The 24,384-nt window shown below is 41.0% G+C and overlaps 1 protein-coding gene across 1 annotated transcript in view; it reads left to right on the forward strand.

Moving 5' to 3' along the window:
• The first annotated feature begins 6,490 nt into the window (after positions 1 to 6,490).
• The window catches only part of LOC130576322 (vasoactive intestinal polypeptide receptor 1-like), a 25,304-nt gene continuing 7,410 nt past the window's right edge, over positions 6,491 to 24,384 (forward strand). Inside the window, exons 1-7 of the mRNA XM_057370886.1 lie at positions 6,491 to 6,541; positions 7,368 to 7,451; positions 16,906 to 17,005; positions 20,155 to 20,262; positions 21,012 to 21,121; positions 23,373 to 23,470; positions 24,099 to 24,231. Coding sequence (XP_057226869.1) covers positions 6,491 to 6,541; positions 7,368 to 7,451; positions 16,906 to 17,005; positions 20,155 to 20,262; positions 21,012 to 21,121; positions 23,373 to 23,470; positions 24,099 to 24,231 — 684 coding nt within the window. The remainder of the gene's footprint in view (positions 6,542 to 7,367; positions 7,452 to 16,905; positions 17,006 to 20,154; positions 20,263 to 21,011; positions 21,122 to 23,372; positions 23,471 to 24,098; positions 24,232 to 24,384) is intronic.

Genomic DNA, 24,384 nt, shown 5'->3' on the forward strand with positions numbered 1-24,384 from the left:
ACTTTGTGGTTGAATTACCTGGGTTTCTTTAATGGCAAGAAAATGGTTTTGATGGGTTTGATTTTAATCCCAGTGTCTGACAGACCTCCTGTTTTCCTGAGGTAATTACATTTCTGGGCAAACACCAATGATCTGATGAGCACAGCTTGAGCTGGAAGACCTACAAGAAAGTGTCATCCCTGTAGGAGCAGGTTCTGTCCCATATGAGGGTTCTGACTCAAAAATCTTCAGCCAAAGCATTTTGCACTCCCAGAAACAGAGTCAATAATTTTCCCCCATGCATAACTTTGAGCACACAAAATTTCCCTCATGAGGAAAATTTGGGTTCCTGATATGATTTCTTTTTTCTCTAATTCTCCTTTTACAAAATGCCAACGCTCAGAATAAGGAGCCTCCAGTGGGCAGATCACATGAAGGATTTATGTGTTGGATCCATTTTATAAATGTGATCAATTGCATACAGGATCTGGTTGGACTAAAGGTAAAATTAAAGTYGGTAAGTGGTAAAATAAAAATAAGAAAAAAAATGGTAAAAAGGGATGCTTAAATGTGTCCTCTCTTCTTCTTTTATTATACATAAAAGTATGGCTTGAGAAGCTCAGCTGAACATATTTACAACATAAAAACTTGAAGAAGGAGAGAAGAACCTCATAATCTCCATGACCAAAGATTAATTAATTAATTAATTAATTAATCAATGAGGAATTGTGTCTCTGTATTTACTTCTATTTAGATATATTTTTTTTTTTAATAACTGGCAATTTTTAAAAATCAGTGTGTTTACATTTTGCAGTTTTGCTCAGTGTGCAATCTTTAGCTAATCAAAAGGTAATCGATTCTCAGCTAATTGTCCTCCTGGATGGCTCTTTTTACACTGTCCCATGACTATTAATAAACTATTGATAAACTATCAGTTTGGGGTTTAGGTTAAACCGAGTCCAATGTGATATTTCCACAAAGCTGAGACTCTGGGCAGAGATGCTGAGAAGATCACACCGAATGAACAAAGAACTGAAACACACCAAGAACTTTTTTATTGTTTTTTTAGTGAAAATAATGGTGGAAAGCACCTCCTGCTCATCGTTCAGAGCAAGGTTTGTCTCACCAATTATAGCTGAGCACATTTGTCTGTGTTTCAGGTGAAGTGTAGCACAGGGAGGCAGAAACAACTGATGGACCATGATTTTGGGCAGCAGAGCGCTCTGGTTTCCAGCCAACAGGAAAGTTCTGCAGATCCCATGGCTCTCCCTACACAGCTCTTCCCACAAGTCTGTTTTTTTACCATCTTGTTTCAAACTGTGTTTGTGTCAACATCCATCTTTAAAATCACCACAGAAACTGAATTTTCTTATTAGTGGGTATTTTACCAGACCCAGAAAGCTCAAGAATAAACTTTGTGTCCTTTCACATGTTCTGAGTTCTTTAATRAGAGAGTCACAGTGTGCTTTAAAGTCATGGATATAAACATTTTCTTTTTGTGAGTCCAAATGTAAATAATGTAAGATTTAGTTGTGTAGTTTGTTGAAATACAACAAAAAAGAAAAAAAAAAAAAACTTATCATAATCTGCCCTTAGCAAAAGACTGGGTTGTTTGGATGTGAAATTAAAGAAATTCCTGTATATAGAGGAAAGAAATTCCTGTATATAGAGGAAATGAAATCTTCCACCAGGAGATACAGCCGTGCAAGAAGCTCAGTGTCCTAAGAAAAACAAGTCTGTGATGGTGAGAAGTTTAGGTTAAAAGGAAAGTAGGTTTTGATAAAGGAAGCCAGACTTTGTAATTCAATTAATTTTCGAGAAACACATGGAGAGGGATTCATCTTACCGAAGGTGGATGTGAAAAATCAGCCAAAATCAAATATCTGGTCTGGCTGAGATCGATCTGATTTGATTTCAGGGCTTGAATCATCTCTCTGCATGAAGGAATCCAGTTCCCTTTGGCCAGGCCATCTCCACATGTCACAGCTCCAGTGTCCCTGTGCCACAGCTGGCAGCCTTTTGGGAATGTTCAGTCAGACAATCATGGGATGGTGAAGGTTGGAAGGGAGGCTGGAGGGGTTCACTGATCCCCTTTTCCCTGCTACTTAATTTTTTATAAAGAAATTTTAATTCTCCCGGATTAATTATTTGAAAAATCAGTGAATAATTCTTGCATGCTGACAAAATTACTTTGGCTTGAAGCTTCAGCAGGCCCCCCCTAGAGCTCATTTCTCAGGGTTGTGTCTGGATGGATTTGGAATATTTCCAGTGAGGACAATCCACAGCCTCTCTGGACAATTTAGTGCTCGGTCACTGCCCAGCAAAGTTCTTCCTCGTGTTCAGATGGAGCTTCTCTGCATCRCTTTCTGCCCATTCCTCYTGTGRYATTGCTGGGCCCCACAGAGCAGAACCCAGTCCATCCTCTGCCACCTCCCTGCAGGCACCAAAAGCACCGATAAAAGGTTTATATTCTATTATAAAACACCTCATTTGGCTCTGGGAAACACAACTGAGCCTCGAAGTGTGTGAATTTAACAAGATCTTGGTCAATGCAGTCAAGGGGTTCTTCAGAGCCATTCAATGGATTAAATAAAGGTTCCATTTTAGGAGATTGTTGACCCCAAAGGAGCTTAAACATCCAATTTGCACCTGGACACAGACACAATGAGATCTAAATTGGCAGTCATGAGTTTCTCAATTTCTTTATCAGACTCCACCTCCCACCTCCCTTTGAAGTCACTAAAAGAGACAGGATGGCACAAAATAATACAAATGAGGTTCTAACAGGAATTGTAAGGGTAAACTAATTAGTTTAGGCTGGCAATTCACCACAGTGGGAGCTCACTTTCCCCATTTACCCAGCCTCCATTAGGTATTCATAACCTAATGTGTGAAGTGTGGAATTTCATCCCCCAAGCAAACATCCGCAGCTGAGCCCTCATCCTCCCCTCCTCTCGGAGATGGTGGAGAGGAGCACGCCCTGAGGAAATGATTGTCTTGTCCTCCTCAGACATCCAAATTATGCCAGGCAAATTGCACTCAGCAACGGCGGCTGCGACTGTGAAAATAACCCGGAATAATCAGTTCTCATTTGCATTGGTAACGTCTGAAATTAGGTGAGACAAGTGCTGCTGTAGGGGGTGAGATGAGCCAGCTGCATGAGCCCCTTCTGCAGCCAGTGGAGAATTTGGGATATCCAATCAGAGGGAAAAGTCTGGGGAAAAGATGCCCTTTTGGTGGGGAGACCCTGGCACAGGGTGCCCAGAGAAGCTGTGGCTGCCCCTGGATCCCTGGCAGTGTCCAAGGCCAGGCTGGACATTGGGGCTTGGAGCATCCTGGGACAGTGGAAGGGGTCCCTGTCCATGGCAAGGGGTTGGAATGAGTTAAACTTTAATGTCCCTTCCAACCCAAACCACYCTGGGATTCCATGATTCTCTCTTTCAAGCAGAGACCAATATACACCAGTAACTGGACTTCATTGCTGCTAATAGGTTAATCACGCTTACCCAAATTCTATTTTATAGGCTCAGTCTATATCTAGGAGAAACATGAATCTTTTCTTGGCCCTCAGAAAGGCACCAAGCTTAGTCCTAAACCCGCATTTCAGTGAATAAAAGTCAGGGTTGTTCTCCTCTTGGAAAACGAACAGAATTTAAACTGAGTTGAAGTGGCCAGAGGAAAGCAAGAAAACAAATGAATAATACAATGCAGAAAACTATTTCTGAGGACAGGAACAGCTGGTCTGTCAACTCTTTATAGACTATTTATAGGAAGGAAGATTTCATTGTGTGTCACTGGAAAAAGCAACTTCCCTTAGGCTGGAAAAAAAGAACTTTCTTATTCTTGAATAAAGCACAATAGAAATAGAGAAGGGATCGATGACAGATTTAGGTGGGTTTTTTTTTTTTTTTTTCCAAGTAGAAATGCAAAAAGATTAAAGGAGTTTATTTTTAAAAGAGTTAAAKAATAAGTTTGTGGAAGAGGAGTACAAATCAGATAGGTTTTTCAATTTTGCAGAGCGTAATTGATGCTTGGATGGAATTAAATATACAGATCCAAACAGGTAGGACAGAATAATCCACATAATCCAAGTGTCTGTGGTTCCTGACTCTGTTTCTGAGGTATCCCCGAGGTCAGGCCAAGGAACAGTAACAGAATATGGGCACATATGGAGTCAGAATCCTAGGAGTCMATTTTATCCCAGAAAAACAGTGAATCAATTACAAAATGAGCATTTACAAAGGTTGGGAATGGGACAAACGATCCTCATGCAGGTCTTAGGACATCTCTGATTGCCTTCCCTTTTCAGTATCTCAAACCCAGCCCATGTCCTTCAGTTATTTTATTTTCCTCCTCTCACCCCTCTCTCAAGCACCCCACAGGGATCACCCTCAGGAATAAACCCTCCAGCCTTTTTTTACACCCTCCTCTTTTAAACACTGTGAAGTTTCTCTTTTAATTACAGTCGCAATATGTTCCTCAGTAACATCACCTTCTGCCTGARCACTGAATTATGTACTTTTGCTAATTACAGCCTGCTTCCCACAATCCCAGAGCTTTTTGCTTTGCATCTTCAGTCAGATTTACCAAAAGATTGTTTAGAGGTGTCAATAAATTCACCTTTATGCTCTGGCTGATGGCTCATACTGCAGTGTGGGGCTGGGGCACCCCATTTTCCAACCTGAGGAAATGCTGGTGGGAGCACTCAGAGGAAATTCAGGTGCATTTCAAGAAGGTTTTTTATGAAAAAGCCTCATTCAGGTACCATATGGTATCAAAAACCCATTCTCCAGCTTCCACAAAGGTTTTCAGTAGCTCAGCAAATGTCAAGTAATTTTCATTAAATGGCACCWATTGATTCAGAATATCCACGAGGGGGATTGGGAGGAATCTCAGGTCTGGTGCCTCATTGATTAAGTTTCATACCAACACAATGGCTTGTTGATGTTAACAAGAGGACGTTTTTATGCACATCTGTTGTATTCTGAGCCCAGGGTGATGCTGTGGAGCAGCAGGAAACAAAGGTTTTATCCTATAATTCTTGGAGAAAAAAAAAATAAAGCTTAGTTGGAGGGAGGATATCAGGCAATTTTGTGACAAAAAGTAGGAAAATGCCTCGGAGCATACAAAAATATTATGAGAAAGAAGTATTATTTATTTTCTGTATTATTTCATTACTGGATCTTCTTTGGGTACACAGAGAGAAATAGCAAAGAGTGGAATGAATAAAGCAAATCAATATGAGAACAGAAATTTGGTTTTAGCCTAAAAAAGGATTTAACTCTTTTAGGATTTGTTTAATKAAGGGATATTAGTTGACTAAGGAACTCAGAGACTTTAAAACAGGTGAGGTTTATAACCACAGATGTTATAAAAACCCAAAAAACAGGCTTTGTTTTCTTTATTAGGAGGGAAATATATTCTTACAAGAGGAATTTCCAGCTAATTAATTTAAATCTCAGGGATGGGAATGTGGCCTGCTTTTTTGATCAGATAGGAAAGCAGATGGGAGAGAGGAAATGTAGGAGGAAGCAAACACTGAGAGACCAGGTCAGCTCGATWAAGCAAGCTCTTCTCATAGGGACTGCTCACAAACACTCATGTCAAAAAACTACACAAAYATCTACCCCAAAATAAAGTGATTCTCACTTATTTTAGCTCCAAACTGGTTGTGATGACCTAAAAGACCTCATTTAGGTGACCTTTGAGTCAGTGAATAACAGAATCCAGCTGAAATACAGGAGGCTGAAATGTCACACCATGTTCCTACGGTGTCATTTTTGTGTTTTCAGTGTGGCTCCTGAAAGCAATTCCCTTTGAAACAGAGCAACCAAATTCCTCTGAAATCCAMCCTGTTGTGAGGGGAGATGGTTGGGGCCACAGCTCCATCTCCTGACCTAAATTGTTCTGTTATTCTCTGATCTTGCATATTCTCATTTGTTGAATTATGTTCAGCAGGGTTATGAATTATTCCTGTGCTGGGGGTGTTGGGTAGGTCTCTACTTTGCATTTTCCTTTGCTTTGGAAGTYRGAACTGCCTGATACCATGTGGTGCYTRCYTTGTAGCAGGATCCTAAAAATTCTTCCAATGTGACAGGAACCACCTTACTGACCAGTGAAAGTGGCCACATCTTTATATATTCATTACACACAGGAAAACCAGTCAAAATCAGACTTCAAATAATTTTTAAAAGTTTCAATCTCTTTATTTTCTCATAAACTTGATTTTTGGAGTAGCGTTTGAGGCTTACCTGTGCAGGTCAGTGACCAGGTGACATTTTGCACTAATGAAAAACAAACATAGAAAAGAGAAGGTTTAAAGAGAATTAGGTTAAAAATGTTATATATTTATACAAATTATATACAAATATTATATACAAATATTATATACAAATATTATATATAATATATTATATATATTATTTACAAATGTTATATATATTGTGTATATCTGAAATATTTATTTGGAGCTGGAAAACCAGATACAGGATTGAAGGAGAGCTGTACACCTATGGACAAAGAAACAAATATTTCTTCCAATGGCATTGGATGCCTATTTTGGGTAATTTAAGCAAGTCCCAAATCTCCTCTGGCTGTCCAGAACTTGTGTGTTTAACACCACTGGGAAATAAGGAATGATAAACAGGATATGAGACAGCACTTCAATCTTATCAAGAAAAACTGCTTTTGTCATGTCCATAATTTTGATTGTCCCAGGTCCTGAAAATAGTTTGGTGTAACACATAATGGGGCAAAGGCCAGAGCTAGTGCCCAGGTCCTGTGAACCCTGACATTTAAAAAATTACCTTTTATTGGTTTGTTTGGTTTTTTTTGGGTTTTTTTTCCCCAAAAATCTAAGCTGTAGTCAAGAAAAGCTTTAACTCTCTTAACAGCAAGAAATAAACCTGAGTTCAAGACATCTTTGTAACACAGGGGCCAAGAAGACCTTATGCAAATTGTGGAGGAGATTCTGTCATTGCAYAAAATTTTTCACCTGAGAGAAATAGAGAGAACCCAGAAACTCCATCCCTAAGAACCCCAAAGTGAATCCCACACGGTCAGACCCCTCAAACCCCAGATCCTGGGAAAATCCACAGCCACACTCARCCCCATCATCACGGGGGTGAATTCAGCCTCTCCTCTCACAGAGAATTTCTGCTTCCAAAAACACCCCAAAAACACTCATCGCTGTCCCAGCTCCCTGATTTGCAGGTGGGCGAGCAGGGGACAGGTCCTTGGGGGTGAATCCGATATCCCAGGGGGATCGTGGAGAATCCCTTCCCATTGTTTCCATCCTGCGGGGGATGCCGGGGGTCTGCAGGGAGCTCGGAGCSTCTCGGGGCGGGTCTTGAGCAGGTGGGGGCGGGCTGAGCCTCGGCTTTTGGCAGCATCACACCCGGCAGAGGCAGCGGCAGGAGCGGCGGAGCCTGAGGAGGATGCGAAGTTTGCGCTGGCTGCTGCTGCTGCCGCTGGTGAGTGCCCGGGGGGAAATATGGGGCGGGGGGGTGCACAGCTGGATCCCGGCCACAGCTGGATTCCGGCCACAGCTGGATCCCGGCCACAGCTGCATCCCAACCACAGCTGGATTCCGGCCACAGCTGGATCCCAACCACAGCTGCATCCCGGCCACAGCTGGATCCCGGCCACAGCTGGATCCCGGCCACGGCTGGATCCNCGGGGGAAATCTGGGGCGGGGGGGGTGCACAGCTGGATTCCGGCCACAGCTGGATCCCGGGCACAGCTGCATCACGGCCACCGCTGGATCCCGGCCACAGCTGGATTCCGGCCACAGCTGGATCCCGGCCACAGCTGCATCCCAACCACAGCTGCATCCCAACCACAGCTGGATCCCGGCCACAGCTGCATCCCAACCACAGCCGCATCCCAACCACAGCTGGATGGCTCTGCGGCTGCAGCCGGGCCGGGGGGGAAGTCTGCAGAAGCTGGGTAACTTTTCTCCTAACGGAGAGCAGGCAGATAGAAAAAAAAAACAAAAAATAAGGAAAGGATTAAAAAGATATAAAACGACACAGAGGTGTTAGAGGGGAGGAAAGAAAAAAAATATCCCTGAGTTAGAGTTTTGAACTAGCTGCTTTCATTACAATTTTCTAGCCTTGAGATGCTGTTAATAAATGTATTTTCATTGCCATTCAGTAGAAGTGTGGTTTCCAAAGTGCAGAAGAGCACCCCTAAATCAGAAGGGCTGCAGCAGGGACAGAAAGGGACAGRTTGCTGTCYCGGCTGTCCTGAGAAAGGCARCTTTGCAGAAGAAGGAGGGTGACTRAAAGGAATTGTTCCTCCTGGTGAATGGGGCACCTTCACCTTTTGGAGAGGGCAYGGGTGTTTTCAGTGCTGAAGGTTTTGAACATCACCAAGCAGGAGCAGGAACTGTCTCATGCCTGTGTGAACTCAGGGCAGCAGGTGAGGCTGTGCCACTGCACACCAGGGAAGAGGGATCAGCACAGGGACAGAATCCAGGCACATCCTCCATCCCTGATCCCCACACTCCACCACTGGCGTGCCTGGGCTGCTTTAAAAATCCCTGCAAGCCCAAACACAGTCATTTCTCTTCTTTCCCCTCAATCCTCAGCCTCGGGGAGGTGTTTRGAGCCCTTCCTGGGGGTGTGATTAGCAGGGACTGGTTGATTCAAACTTCGGAATATTCAGCGTGGGCTGGGATTCAGGCTCCTGCTGTAGCCAAGAGGGGGACAGTCMCCTTCCCCTGAAATATTCCATCTTGTCCTGAGAAATCCAAATGGAATTAATGCTTCTCCAGGGTTTTCCTCTGTTGGTAATTGTGAGAGCCTAAATGGTTACAGACTGGTCTTGGCTTTTCATTTTTAAAAGGTGAAAGATGAAATTTTCACACCTGCACAAGTTGTGGATCTCGTAGTTTCCTTTGTATTTGCACAGATTTATGCTCGAGGGAAAGGTTGTAGGTYCTTTCTATGCAAAGCTCACCAGCACAGTCATTATCATGAGAAATAYTCTTCTTTCAGGCAAAATCAGTCAGCCTTAAGGGCTGAACTGCCACAGGAAAAGTGATTTTCTCCTCTGGACCAGTCTTTTTACACCTAAATAGAGGCACAACTTATTCTTTCAGCTGCCAGCAGAGCAGAGCTGATCCGGAGTGATGGATCACACACATCTGTGGGCTGCCATACATCATTTTCATATTGCAGCGTATTGCAGCAGGCTGGGCYCATAATCAAAGAAATTCTATAAACTGCGTGATCCAGCAGCATTTGGCCTCAAACTATTGCTCAAATGTGAGCATCAAATACTTGTCTGGTGAGAAACAGGGCTCTGAATGTCAGTGGGGTTTGTGTCTCAATCGAGGTCTCTTTGCATGCTCAGTTAAACAGTCAGGGAAGGCCTGAGACCCTTAGGAAATAATCATTTCCTATTTCAAGGGACCCTGTCAGAACAGAGAAATCATTCCTGAATGGATTCTGTGAATGAGCCGTTATTCAGATACAGGAATAAACCAGAGGGTTAATCCTGAAGAACTTCCCCTGAGGAACTGGGTAGAGTTACCTSCTGTCAGCTCCACGGGGATGTTGCAGGATACACTTTGTGCCTTGCAGAACAGAGTCCTTGACACGAACARAATTACCATTCACTGGTAAGTGACAAGGAACAGAGAGCAGCKCAGGCTGAAATGCCTAAAAATGACTTTTCCTGTCGTAAAGAGTTCAGAGACTCAGGAAGCAGAGGACAAGGAACAGAAAARGCTCTTCATTCACTGCTCTCCCTGCTGTGCTAAACTCCTTTCTTTCCAAACGCCGGCATTTCCCATTTCTGGGAAAGGTTTCAGTGAGATTTAATGAACAGAGGTGAGAATGGCAACACAGATGGGCCATCACTGAGCTTTGCCTTCCCTTCAGCAAAACCTTTCTTGTGGTAATGGCTCYACCGGTCCAAACAATGGCAACACGCTGAACTCTCAGTAAAACAAAGCTAAATTCCTGTGCTGGCTAAAATTGGCTAATTTGTGCTGCTTCTACCAATCTGGTCCCTGCAGACCTTCAATTCATCTCCACAGGGAGCTGGATGTGTGGAAAAATCTGTGTTTGGGTGTTTCTTCAGCCTGGAGGGAGTTAATGGAGGGAGAAGCAGTCACTGTCCTCAAACAGGTGTCTGARGGAGGAGGGAGGAATCTTTCCCTGGAACTCCTCGTCTGCTTTCACTGATCATTAAGGAGGCTTGATGGGGGAATTTAGATTAATCATCTCAAATTARCTGTCTAAAATTAGGAGTCTGGTCTAAAGGTACTCACTGAGCATCCTTCAGTTGGGGAGAGGTGGAAACACTCCAAGAATGCAGATCAATTGAGTATACTCAACGATAGACTTTGGCTTCTAGGTTTCAGGACTTTGGGATTAGATGATTTGAATTCCACCTGTAAGCAAAAATAAAGATACAGAAAGGGAGAAATTTCCCTTTTATTTACAGGAATATTTGTAACAGCAGAAATTGAGTATCCTCAGTTATTATCGTTCTGTTATTTAAGCGTCAGTAATAATTAAATGCTGTACATAATTTAGCACAGAGCTGAGAAATTAATTTTTCTCGAGGTAATACTAATTACACAGGGTTTTATAAGCAAAATAAATTAGTATGGCTGTGTTGTCTCATAAAGAATACCTATGAGTGAACAAATATAATGATATACATGTATAAATATGATGCACATGGATAAATATAATGATATATATGAAAAAAAAATATATACGTGGATAAATATAATGATATACATGGATAAATACAATGATATACATGGATAAATATARTGATATACATAGATAAATATRATTAAATACATGGATAAATATAATGATAYACATGGATAAATATAATGATATAAGTGGATAAATATAATGATATACATGGATAAATACAATAATATACATGGATAAAGATGTATAGCAAGTGCTGTTCTGTGTAAGGTCATGCAGTTAAACACAGCCACATAAACACAGTCCAATCCACAGAGGGTCATTCAAGCATTACTCCAATGCCTTGGAAACAATATTGAAAATATGTTCCTCTAAATTACTGYGAGGCAATCAGTGTCTCAGCTTCCCTTCTTCCATAGGTAATCGAGTTAGAGAGAGAAAACAAACACAGAAAATATCCTCCAGGTAGTCATTTTCAGCCAAAAAAACTCCTGGAATAATCTGTTTAACTGACTAAGGACAAAGATGGGAAATGAGGCTTTAGCTTTGGGGTTGGGAACTTCTGGGATCAGGAAGCTCTGAGGGGGTSACCTCATGATTTTCAGTCCAGGTCCAGAGTGCTAAACTCGGCTTGGGGATGGTGGAAACAACTTAGATGGATGCTCATCTATTCTTACGAGTGTAATGAAGCTTGTAAAATTGGAGTTGACTGTTTTTACTGCCTAAGAAATCTTTATTTTTAATAATGTYTTGCTGTTTTCTGACAGAATATGATACTACACATATTGCATTATAAATATCCTAGAATTACTTRTGGGCCAGGGGTTGGACAGGAAGGKTTTTGCTGCACAGACTGGGAATGTAGCTATGAGATGGACAGGAGCTCATGGAGATTGGGGCTGGCCCCAGATCCCTCCAAAACACATGTGAAATTTGATTTAGTGTCCTGTGCTCCCCAGTCTCAAAGATTTTTAACTTGCACTTGGCTTTTTTGGAAGGAGTTCATCAGGTGGAAGATTTTGATGAGATGCTTTCRACAGACTGGGAAGTTTATGAAAAAGCTGAGGTTTTCTTTGTTTTGGTCAGTTTTTTAACTTGTCCTCAACATTTTTTTTTTCCATGACCCTTCCTCCAGTCTGTAAGCCTTTCCTGCCCATCAAAATTTCRCTGCAAAAAAGGCCAATTTTCCGGGCTAAGACAACACATCATTCCACACTCAAATGGGGGTGCAGGAGTTGTCTTTGCTGTGTTTTTCTGTGTTTTAAAATRCCAGGTGATTTTTAATCCTCCAAGGCGGGACCCCGTGTGTGATGTGAATAACAGACAACTTCATGTGAGGGAAAATTAAAATATTCAGGCATCAGAGTTGTGTCAGAAGAACTGTGGAAGCACATCCAGTAGAATTAGGGCTGCAGGGTTGATTTCAGAGCATATCTGAGATGGGATCTGAGACAGGAACACAAGCTGTGGAGACAGAGGCAAAGAGAGCAGCGATGAATGTTCCCAGTCAATGATTTATGTACTTGACGCAAAACCTATTTGTGAGGCTTTAGGGTTGCTCTGGAAGCTACAACAGATCACTGGGAAGAGCCCTCGTGTTCTCCAAGCCTTCTCATCTTGTCAATGGATTCAACCAATTCTTCGAGCTTTGATTAATTTTCAAAAAGACTGAGTGTTACTGCTGGCTCTTTGATCCTGGGGAATTGCTTTTTCAGAGGTGAATTATATATTCAGTGCCCAGCTTTGAAGCGCTTCCCTTGTTTTCAGAGAGCATAGAAAATGTCTCTACTTTTCCCCAAGTGTGCTAATGGACTTCTTAATGATTGCAGCTCTATTTTTTTTTTTTGTGTGACATCTAAATTAGAGTTTTTCTACCCCCCCACAGCAGCTTAGGGGCCCCATTTTTTGGGTGGACTCTTAGGAAAGATTGCTTTTAATTAAATTGTGGTAAGCATGGCATGAAGATGTTGCTAGAAAAACTCCTCCCAGTGCTTGCTAAATCTCTCATTGTCCAGCAAAAGTAAATCAAAGCCCAAAATGCCATTACTTTGATTTTTCTGTGCGGATTTGGAGAAATAAATAAATTGTCATGGAACAGTGGAAATAGACAGCAATGTTATACTTGGTCTCAGTGAATAAGCCACTTGAGGYTTCAGTGCAATAACCTTCCAGATGTAAAGAAAATGAAGTCTAAAAGTAAGTGCGAGCCTAAAATCTGTCTCTCCAGACAGTCTCAGGTTTTAGCATGGCTCGTGGTTGCCACAGGTAATTTTTAGTGTGCACTCTGTTCCAGGCAAGATTGAGTGGTAAGGACTAGGAGACAAAACACCCCTGCGAATTTTGGCTGATCAATAACATGCAAGGCACTAAAAAGAGCTTTGTGTTATGATGCTCAGGAATAAAGAGCTTGATTCCTTGAGAGCTGTGCACAGCACTTCCTAAAACCTCTAAGTTTTATGGTAAAATTTGGAATGAAGGCACTCCAGTGCCATTTCCAGTGAGAGTCAGGCCAGGTAACTGCTGAGAYACTGGGAGATATTGACCCAAGAATCAACATTTTAAATCAGCCTCTTCCACTCCTTCCTATGGCAGGATCACTGTGCCAGACTGGACAGGTCTGCCTCAGAGAGCTCTGCTCTGCTTCATGAATTTTCCTTAAGGTGAGCAGGAGCTACAAAAGGCTCTTTTTACAAAAGCCATATTTTCAGCAGGCCCCTCCCAAATTGCCATAATATATCCCAAACATAGAGCTCCTGCTTTCAGTAAGGCTGCAATTATAATATATATATATCAATTAATAACCCCATATATAAATTAATAACTCCAGCCTTGTTTTGGCTTCTTATGGGACAGTCTGTAGGTTACATCTGATATAGWACTCGTTGGTTTTCAAACACCGAAGTGTCAGTGATATTTAATCTATACTCTGGCCCAGGATAAAAAGTTTGGCTCCTGAGGCTGCAGCCCTGCCCACCCCAAATGCAGGAACCCAGAAGCAAACAAGCTGTGAGCACCCTGGTGAATTGTTCCACCTGTGGGTGTCAGAGGGATCGACTGCAGCATCACYGTGGGTATCAGAGAATCCCAGAATGGTTTGGGATGGAAAAGGACCTTAAAGATCTCATTCCAACCCTCTGCCATGGGCAGGGACACCTTCCACTGTCCCAGGCTGCTCCAAGCCCTGTCCAGCCTGGCCTTGGACACTGCCAGGGATCCAGGGGCAGCCACAGCTGCTCTGGGCACCCTCTGCCAGGAACTCCCCATCCTCTGAGTATCACTACCAGTTGATCAGGATTTCCACAAGAAATCCTCAAATCATATTTTCTGAGGATGTATCACCGGTTTCAGAGGCAGAAATCAGGACTACACAGACCTTTATCWGCAATTCCTCTGTCCTGTGTAAAACCAAGGCAGCCCCCTCTCCCCAGGGGTGGGATATGCACTTCCCCAGCAATCCCAAATTAAGAATATCCCCATTTTCCAACAGCTCTGATGAATGATGGTGACTGAGGTCTGATTCAGCAGGTGTGGATTTACCAAAGGAGAGYAGAGAGGAGCTGCAGCCTCCTTGGAGCAGCAGGAGTCTGGCACACTCACTCAGTGTCCCTCATGCCTCCTGTCTCAACTACATGTGTCACTGAGGCTGACTTTTGGAGAAATTATATCTCTTCCTCCTCTGAAATTGTTCAGAACTAATTCTGCATGTTTCCAGCATTCCCAACTTCTCTGGCATGAGGTGGGAGTTAATTTAACCCACCTCTCCTCAGTGTTTTTTTTCTAAGCTATTTCAAATTTTGTGGTTTTGTTTTCATTTTGGGTTATAAGTGGCTGTTGCTTTCGAGCCTTTTAGCAGAGGACTCGGCGTAGATGGTAGAGCTACACATCTCATTGTCGTGACTTTTAAACATTAAGTTTAAAARTATTCCACATACAAAATTTGCCATCTGTAACAGAATCCAGGAATTCCAGAAAGCAGAGGGATGGCTRTTTTTCCTGTCCAGCTGAATCCATCTTCATGACCTGAAACAGTGAGAGATTTTATGGAGCAATTAATTTGTTGCTTCTACTCAAATAATCCATTTGTTATGTGGGCAGACTGCAAAGTGAAACATCTGTTTAAATGTAAAGKGATGAGTGGGGATCCTATTAACACCTGAAAATTGCATTTCAGAATTGAGTTACTATGGTTGAAGAGCAAATTTACTATTTTAAGASTCACTCGTTCTGATTTATAAAACATATTTTGAATTACCAACTGGAGTAATATAATGCATGAAAAAAAAAAAAAGCATTTCTTAACTTTCTTTTTGAACAATGCCCTTAATCCTCTTTTTGTTTTAATATTAGCATGCATGAACCATCTCTGGGGCCTCATAATTAAAATGAGTCTGGCTATGCTACTTTAAACYCCAAATGTAGGCAGGATTTTTAAAGGTTTTTAAAAGATAAAGTTGTGTTCTGGTTTTTGCCCCTCAGCAGATATTATTGGTGAGATGGGATCRTCTGCCCAACTTCCAGTAAATTTTCTGTGGAGGCTGAAAGAAGTCCTGGTTGCTCTGCTCACTGAAAACATTTTGAAGGTCAATAAATCACTTTCTGGAGATGGAAAAGCAATATAGAAGTGACGTTTGCATCTGCACTAACTTTTCAAAGTCATTAGAGGTTAAAACTGCCTACGGTCTTCCTCAAAAAGCATCTTGGAAAGATTTCAACCCATGTTGAAATTAAAATCATTAAAATCACCCTAACTGCACTCCTGGCTTTGTCTTGAATAACAGAGGCCGGAAAGAAGCAAAAACTCTGCTCTATTCCATATAAAACTCCCTAAATCTTGAAGATCCAAATATCCCAAAAGAGATTTTGGTCCAGTATCCAGTTCTCTGAGTAGAGTTCAGTTACTTTCTTTACTCAGTTGAATTTGGGTTTAATCCAATTTCTTAAAGATGGGTGTGTAGGAGTGTTTGAGACTTCAAATAATGCACTTGAAACTTCAAATAATGCATTTGAGACTTCAGATAATGCATTTGAAACCTCAAATAATGCATTTGAGACTTCAAATAATTAATTTGTATATTCAAATAATGCATTTGTGTCTTCAAATAATGTGTTTGAAACCTCAAAAAATGCATTTGAGGCTTCAGATAATGCATTTGAGACTCCTACATGGGGCTGACAAAATTAATGCAGAGTCTACACAAGAGAAATGGGATCTTTTCAAACATCCCAAACAGCACCAACCATTTCTGGGTGACCGAGGCATCCTTGAAATCCCCACGGGCTGAAAAAGAAGCTGAGATAATAAAATCACACATAGATACTGACATTGTGGTTTCTTTCTTAGAGTTTATTTCCTTTTGCAGAGGAAATAATTTGGAATTGTGTAGGTTATTAAGAATACCTTCACAATCACAAGCGGTAGGATACAGGGGATAAAAAAAATCTGGAGTGGGAGAAGGTCAAGAAAAATRCATGTCAGCATATAAATGAGACTGAATATCTGTACCTAAGAGGATGAATTTAGACCCTATTTAACAACTGCTGTCTAGAAATCCATTTAACTGCTTAAATGTACCTTAATCTGTGAGAGAAATAAATTACTTAAGCTTCCAAAGCAAGTCATTAATTTTTTTCCTATTTCCTCATCTGTTAAAATGGAAGCAGCTCCTCTGTCCAAGCTGTGTGCACATCCTCAGATAATACATTCATAAAATTTTGCAACAATTCAGCTTAAACTGTGACCAAGACTACCAATCTTTAAATAAATTTATTTATTTTMATTTGTTTCATGGAGAAGAAACATTTCTGTGGTCAAACTGCACCATATGTGCTTGGAGGACTTGAAATGAATATTCCCAATTATTCTGATGGATTCATCCAATTTTTGGCCAAAGCTTACAAATATGTGGAGATCCAAAAACTGTGAACTTCACTGAAGTTTTGTGGAAACTGTAAGTGCAGAGGAAAGGGAGTAGAAATGTCCAGGTTGGAGAAGAGGTGCTGCATGAGCTGATTATTGTGGTACACTGAAGGATACATATGGTGTGTGCACCCAGAAATRTAAATTAACAATTATTTGGGATCACAGACTCCTCCTGCCATTTATATATTCTGTTTGGGAAATAAAAACAACTTCAGGTGGAGTTTTTACATTCTTAGACTTCAAAGTATAAACCACGAGGTTCAAACTGTTTTTTCTCATTCTGATAATCACAAAGTCTTTGGGGCTCTTTGTCTTTCTCTCACCAAGGTTACGGGAATCCATCCRGAATGCAAAATATTCCAGCAGGTGGTCAAAGAGGAGGCTCTGTGCTTGGAGCACAACGAATCTGCCTCAYCTGAGCTTAAAGGTAAAGGTCCTGATGGTCATTTGACATTACTGAAGTGTTTTGTGTGTTCTTTATTTATACCCAGAGCTCCAAAGAAACTCCCACAGAAGGCACTGAAGACGCTGCTGAGATTATATTGAGCTGGKAATCATTCCAATCTGGTGAACATGCTCTTGGGGGAAGAAAATGAACAAAAAAACCTGCCCAAGTTTTTCAAAATATTTCATTTTACAATTTCAGACRTTATTTCTTTGCTTGAAAAAATTTATTTTGATATTGTTTAGWAGTCTATTACATGCTCAGATATAAATTTTGAAAACTGAAATGAACATGCACCAGAGCCCGCAAAATATATTTAGAATGCTCTGTAGGGTGTTGGTTCCTGGGGTTTTGGCATTGTAGAAATAGGCTTAGAAATAATTCAATGTGAAATTTCAAAATGTTCAAACTCCTCCAAACATTCAGTCATMTTTTTTTCTGGTCAACTTTGCTTAGAAAAATTTGCATCCACCTCAGTGAGATTTTTTTGGGTTCCATGAATTTTAAGGTGTTTCTTTTCTGCAGAGAAATTATGAGACAAAGTTGCCTCATACGTTTGGTTGGGATAGAATTGTTGAAACCACTTGGAATTTTGCCTTTAGCAGCCTTTGAAAATCAGGGTCCAGAATATTTCATTCATATTTCCAGCCACTCTAATGTTTCATATTCCTCTTCTGGTTTCCAACTCTGTTTCACTTGTTTTCCCTCACACACACTTCCATGAATTCCAAAATACCTCTTGGACACATTTTGCACTTGGAACACACAGTAACCCATCCAAAAATGTTCTAATATAAATCAGGCATTTTCAAAAATGAGTTATTACATGCTTTACAGGATGTCACTCCAAGTATCCCCCTCTTTACCACACAAATAATTACACAACTTTGCAATTCTCTTTGTAGCAAAGGTTACTCAGGGAAATAAAAATCTCCAAGAGTTCTGTTAAACTATTCAAAAAACTTCACCTTTGTCCACTCTGAGCTTCTCAAAGGTTCCATTTCCACCTTTTATTCTCTAGATATGGAAAGACTTWAATGAAAGTCTCTTGTGGTATTTACATCCTTTCTCCATATATTTTTATATAATAAAATTAAAYTAAACATTAGATCAGGAAATTAATCCCAAATATTTTACCTGGAGGATAAAACTATGTAAAAGACAGGTAAAAGCCCATAGATTGTGTTTCAGTTTCCAGAACTCAGCAAGACAAACAGAAGGATCACAAATCCTAGAGTTCCTTCTCAGCAGTTACAGAGCATCTGTGCTGGAATCAGTCCGTGTTGCAGTATTGAATCTAAAGTATTTCCACATTATTCTTGTTGTACAGATCAGTGTCCAATGAGTGTAATCTRCAGAGCCCAGGGTGCAATTTCTCTCATTTTGGTGCAATTCCTCTCATTTTGGTCTAGTTTCTCTCATTTTGAAGCAGATGTGTAAAATGACTCAAGTTCTAAACCCCACTGGTTTTTCCTGCCTCCACTGTCTGAAAATCCTGAATTACTGAACAAGACTTGGATATCTGTGGTGTAAACAAACACAGATACAACTCCTACTGCAGTTGTCTTCATGGAATCTCAGGTGATTTGCACACCACCAGTTTCTCAAAACCCCTGGCACAAAAAAATTCCCTTTCAGCCTCTGCACTCAGGGGTYTCTTTGATATAAACTGTAGAAGTCACTGGATATGGAACCAAATCTAAAACTTAAAGCATGCAGGTTCCATCCCTCACCCAAATATAATTTTAAACTCCACATTGCCAARTAAAACAGATTTTTAAATTTGTTAATTAGACAATTAGCAGCCGAGGTTAGGCTGTAATCATCAGTGAGAGTCAGGTATTTGCAGGGTGTGATTCATCCTGTCCTCAGGAAGGAGCCGCAGTATTTGGGATGAATCAGCTCTGGAAGTCGCTGTCTGTTCTGCCGATCACAAAGGGAATGTAGTCAAGATTAGCTGACATATTTTAGGCAATTAAAATTACAGCTAATGAATCAGGGCCTCTATTTCCCCTGGAAAATTGGTTATACCAGGAATTTCATCTTCCCAAGGGTGATGTGAGGGTAACACTGTGGGAGGTTCTCAGGACTGTCTTTTTGAAAGCCAGACARTGACTTTGCTCAACTACGGGCAAATATTGCTTCCACATTCGAGCTCTTGACAACTTTGGTTTTGCCTTGTCATCTGTCACTGATGCAGCAGTGAAGACTCATGGAAGAAAATAACACGTCCCAAACCAAACCCCTGCTTTGTACCCACCTTACGACAGCCTAGAGATCAGTTTTGTTTGAAGCACAACCGTTTTTTTATTATTATTTCAGGCACATTTACACGCTGGCAGTTTTTTCTGCGCTGCCCCCGTACCCACTTGCCAGAGGCTGGGAAGTCTCRGTGTGATGCAGCCGTGACAAAGCTGTGATTCACTGAAACTCCTGGAAACCCTTTTTAGGGGACTCAGAGGCAGCAGCCCACCMTGGGCCATCAGCCAGCAGGCTCTGCTTGAGGGAACCTCATGAATTCCAGCCAGTCAGATCTACTCCCAGAGATGCTCATTTTTCATGTTGTTCTCTGGGTTTGGGATGAATCTTATCCCTTTGGAAACCCATTGCAAAAATGCCATTGATTGCCTAAGACTGGTGCTTCAGCCCTTATTTCCTTTAAGCCAGGTGAAACTGGAAGGTTCTTAAACATGAAATCAAGAGGTTAAGGCTGAATTTTRAGTCAGATGTATTTTGGTTAGATTTCGTAAATTAGTAACCTCAAGTAATGAGAAAAGAGTAATGAGAAATCTCCAGTGCTAATCATTATTCAATATTTTTATTTGGGTGGCTTTTGTGTTAACAATAGAGAAGAGCTCCAATTGATTTGACTTTCAGATTGTGTCTGCTTCAATTTCAGGTACATTCTCTCATGAGATAWGGAGGGGTAAGGTCCAGCTGGAATACCAAGTGTGAGCAAGGATGCATTCAAGGAGAAAAGGAAAACATTCCACTCCTTCATTTGCAGAGCTGCTGTGGCTCTTCTTGCATGTGAATGAGTGGGAAAGCCACAGACAATCTCATTATGGAAGATAAATGTGTGATGTTCTCTKTGTTTTTCTTTATTTAGAGGAACCTTTTTTTTTTTACAGGATGTGCCAGAGATTGGGATGGTTTAACCTGTTGGCCCAGAGCCACTTTTGGGGAAGTGGTTAAAATTCCCTGCCCACAATTCTTTGAAGAATTCACCAGTACACATGGCAAGAATTTTTCCTTATTCTTTTTATCCTTACCTTTAAAAAAATTATTATTATTTTAAATTAATTGTAGTGGTTGAGGATTCCTTGATATTTTCCTGGTTCACAATGCTCTTATGTCARTCAGCATTCAGTAATTACCCAAATACACATCTTGGCTTGGGGTCAATATTATCACCCTTTTGTTTTGTGTTATGCTGTGCTGAATAGTTTAATCACTTTGAGGATCTAAAAATGATGGACAGGTGCATCACATTGCTAAATTTATAAAGGAGTATGCCACAGAATCACTGGTTTATAAAATTGTACAATAATTAATATTAGAAAGAACTTCCTGAGGCCATCCAGTCCAATCCTCCAGTCAGAGCAGGACTGAGATCAAAACTTGTGTGGAGCTTCCAGCATACAGCAGGCAGCTCAGGGCTTTGCCCACAATCCCCAAAAATGCTGTAAATGTATAATTTGATCTTCTCCACAGAAGGAATGAATTTGCACAGTTGATTTCCCACATGAAACACACAAGTCCCACTGCATCTTAAAATGATTGCGAACATCTTCCTCAATTTTTCAAAGGATAGACATATAGAATATTGCAACTCTAGAGCTAATCTTGCTGAACATGAGTAAACCTCCGAGTCCTTGATTTAGGAATCAGAGTGGGAATAAGAAATTGTTGTTACTCGTCAAAACTTACAGAACACCAGCACCACCACCACCCCTAATTAATTCCCTGCTGTATTTTCCCACTGAAGGTTTCCTTCAGAGGAACTGCACCCAGGAGGAGCATTGGTCTGAGCCATTCCCACCCTACACCGTGGCCTGTGGGTTTGATGAAGGTTCCAGTAAAGGACCTGAGGAGCAGGTGGGGGTTTCATTTCCTGCTTCCAAACATCTCCAGAGAACCSTCTCCTGAGGAGCTGGATGCTCTACGCATATGATCCAATAATTACCCATTTTGGGTGCTAAACTCAAAACTTTTAGGTATATCTAGAGTTTGTTTAACAAATTAGCATATTAGCATAGAGAGAGTGAGCAGCAGTAAGCAATTTCCTCTCCATCCAAATGCCTCTTCTTGGTGTTAATGACCAAACTCATGATTAGTTCATTTGTCCAACCTAACAAAGACTTTGGTTCTCTGGCAGAGGTGATGTGAATCCTCATCACACACCCACTTCCCAGGCAAGCTCCACCCACTTATCCGCCGGGATTTTTTCAGGGAGAATTCCTTTGGATCCCTTTTCCAGATTTTCCTTGAGTCATAAGAAAACATTTTATAGCCCAGTGGTCAACACACATCCCTAGAAGGAAATTTTTGAATGCCACTGAGTATTTCCATACTTTATCTCAAGTGTTCAGTGGAGCAGAAAGTGAATGTATTTCCTATCTGATAATCATCACTTGTGCTCAGTTGAGGTCCAGCAGCATTTCTGTCACATCCACATCTTGATATGATTTAAATTTCCACGTTCCTTCTCATCRTACTGGAGTTCATATCTACAGCTCAATCCACCTCCTATAAATAATAACAACAATAAGAAACTCTGCACTTTGGGGGAGCTAGAAAGATAAATGCTTGAAAAGCTGAAATAAGTCTTGAAAGCCTCCTGGAAGGAGGATGCTGGAAATGATGACAACAATTCAGAAGGGATTTCAGGTTCATAAAAGGATGCATATTCTGGAGCACAGTTCTGCAGCCCATGGGGTTCTCCCACAGGGTTAAAATCACTCTCCAGGTGGCTTTCTCCAAGCAATCTCTGGATCATGCTAAACCAGGAATATTTTCTGGCTGATCTAGCCTAAAATCAAGCAGGGAATGATATTTATATTTCAACATGATAGCAGATTTCAGTACAGAGCTGCTGTTGGTACTCTGGCAGCGTTTAGTTTGTTATTTATCTTGTTAAATCCTCAAGTTTTGACCACAAAAAGAAGATAAGATCAGCATGCTGATCAGCATTGCTGATCAGTTTGCTGCATTGCAAACAATGGCAAGTGAGTAAAACTCCCAATTGAATCATAAGCGAATCACTTGCTTTGTATCTTATATCAGCACTTATGATATCTTCTGTATAAAGTGTTATTTTTCAATCCATCCCACAAAAACAGATAAATGAATCCAAAAGATCCATCATTCAATTGAAGAATCTGTTTTCTTATTTYCATCTGTGTTTTGAAAATACTGTATAAAAGATCAGGGCTATTTCAGAAACACCAGGATGATTCCTATGTCAGGGTTATAAGGTCTGTTTATAGATTAGCTTAAAATTCCTAATCTGTTACCTCAACCAAGAATAGCAGCCTTTTGGATAAACAGATTTGGGATCAATTAGAGAACAAAATGTCCACTGGGTTTATGAGGAAGAAATTTGCCTGGGTTCAGAGAATTTAGTTTCTTGGGATTTCAAATAATTAGCTGATCTTGTCGTGAATCACAATAAAATTTGCATAGTTAAAGCCAAGTAGACAAACTTTATTTTCCTTATGACACAGGGTTAAGATTTATTAGGATATAAGTCTAAATTAAAACCAAATTAACAATAAAGAATTTACAGTGCTATAATATACAGCAAGGAACAAACTGTTTGTCCAGAGAATTAAGGACTGTGAGGGGATTTTTCTTGGTTTTAACTTACYTCCACATTCCATCAGGTTGTTTCTCAATGTTTCGGCTTCCTCACCTGCAAATTGAGAGTTTTATTTCTCTCTCAGCTATAGCTGTTTAGGAAAATCAATAATTATTGCACCTGGCCCAGGTCTAAAGTGACAGATTCACAAATCACCCACCAGAAGGTTTCAACGCCCTGGAGWTTTTTATGTATTGACATAAGAAAAGGTAGTTACTGATCATAGTTAATATTTTCATGTTGAACTTACCCAGGGAGGTCAGGTGAGCCTGTGGGCTGTTGAAAATGTCTTCTGTGTAGAGTGAAGCAGGATTCCAAGGAAAACTTTTGTTAGTRGTGGAGGGAAAATCCCAAAGCAGATCTCGAACATGCAAACAGCACAGAGGTGGTGGGACTGACCAGTGAGGGAAATGTTTCCCAGTGGAATGAGTACCCCAGGGTTCATCCTGCAGAACCTCCTCTACTGGGCTGTGTCTCTTTTCCCCACAGAAATCCTATTATTCTGCATTTTGGCGTGTCTACACAGCCGGCTACGCGGCATCGGTGACTTCGCTCATTACGGCTCTAATTGTCTTTGCTGCCTTCAGGTAAATAGAAATGGGTTCTTTTTCAGGAAGTCTTAACTCTCATCCTAATTTCTCTCAGACCCTCTGGGGTTTTGTTTTGTAGGTTTTTTTAATGGTTATTTTCTAATCATTCTGAGGTGTAACACCGGTCAGGGAGTTGTGCAGAGCCACAGGGTCCTCCCTGAGCTTCCTTTGCTTCCGGCTGAGCCCCTTTCCCAGCTCCCTCAGCTGCTCCTCATCAGATTAATGCACTTTAGGGTAACTGCTGTGGCAACCATTCCATAACACTGAACTGACACCAATTCATCCCTCCCTTTACCTGTGCAAGCTTATTCAACAAAAAGAATATTATTAAAAATAATTAAAAGGCATTATCATAATCCATCCCAAGAATCCCACAGCTACTCTCTGCTTCTGGCACCTCCTTTAAATGTGTAATGATCTAAGGATCATTATCCTGGAGCTTTTTTTTTGGCCCAAACAGGTCACAACTGCTCTGCTCCCTCATGTCTTTCTCCCTCTCCAACAGTGACAGAACATTCATTGTTTTGCAAGGTGTCTGCAGCCTTGYRTRTTYCTGTTTGACTTGTGATGAGACCACRAGGAATTTCTMTGAAAGAACCACTTTTATMTTCTCTTCCCRTGCCAGAAAATTCCACTGCACCCGGAATTACATCCACATGCACCTGTTTGTCTCCTTTATCCTGAGAGCRATCGCTGTTTTCACCAAAGATGCGGTTTTGTTTGCAGATGAAACTATGGACCACTGCCTGATGGCCACGGTACTGCACTTCCCCTCTCCTTTAGCCTTGATTTCACATTTAATTCTTTACCTGAAAATGACATGGAGATCTTTTAATCCTATTTCTCCTAGTGCTAAAATTGAAATCTTAAAGCAAGCAACATTATATAATCCCAAAGACCAAGTGCTAAGG

The sequence above is a fragment of the Malurus melanocephalus genome, unplaced genomic scaffold (assembly GCF_030028575.1).
Source record: "Malurus melanocephalus ecotype Western Australia unplaced genomic scaffold, MMel_1.1 scaffold_135, whole genome shotgun sequence".
Classification (NCBI taxonomy): Eukaryota; Metazoa; Chordata; class Aves; order Passeriformes; family Maluridae; genus Malurus; species Malurus melanocephalus.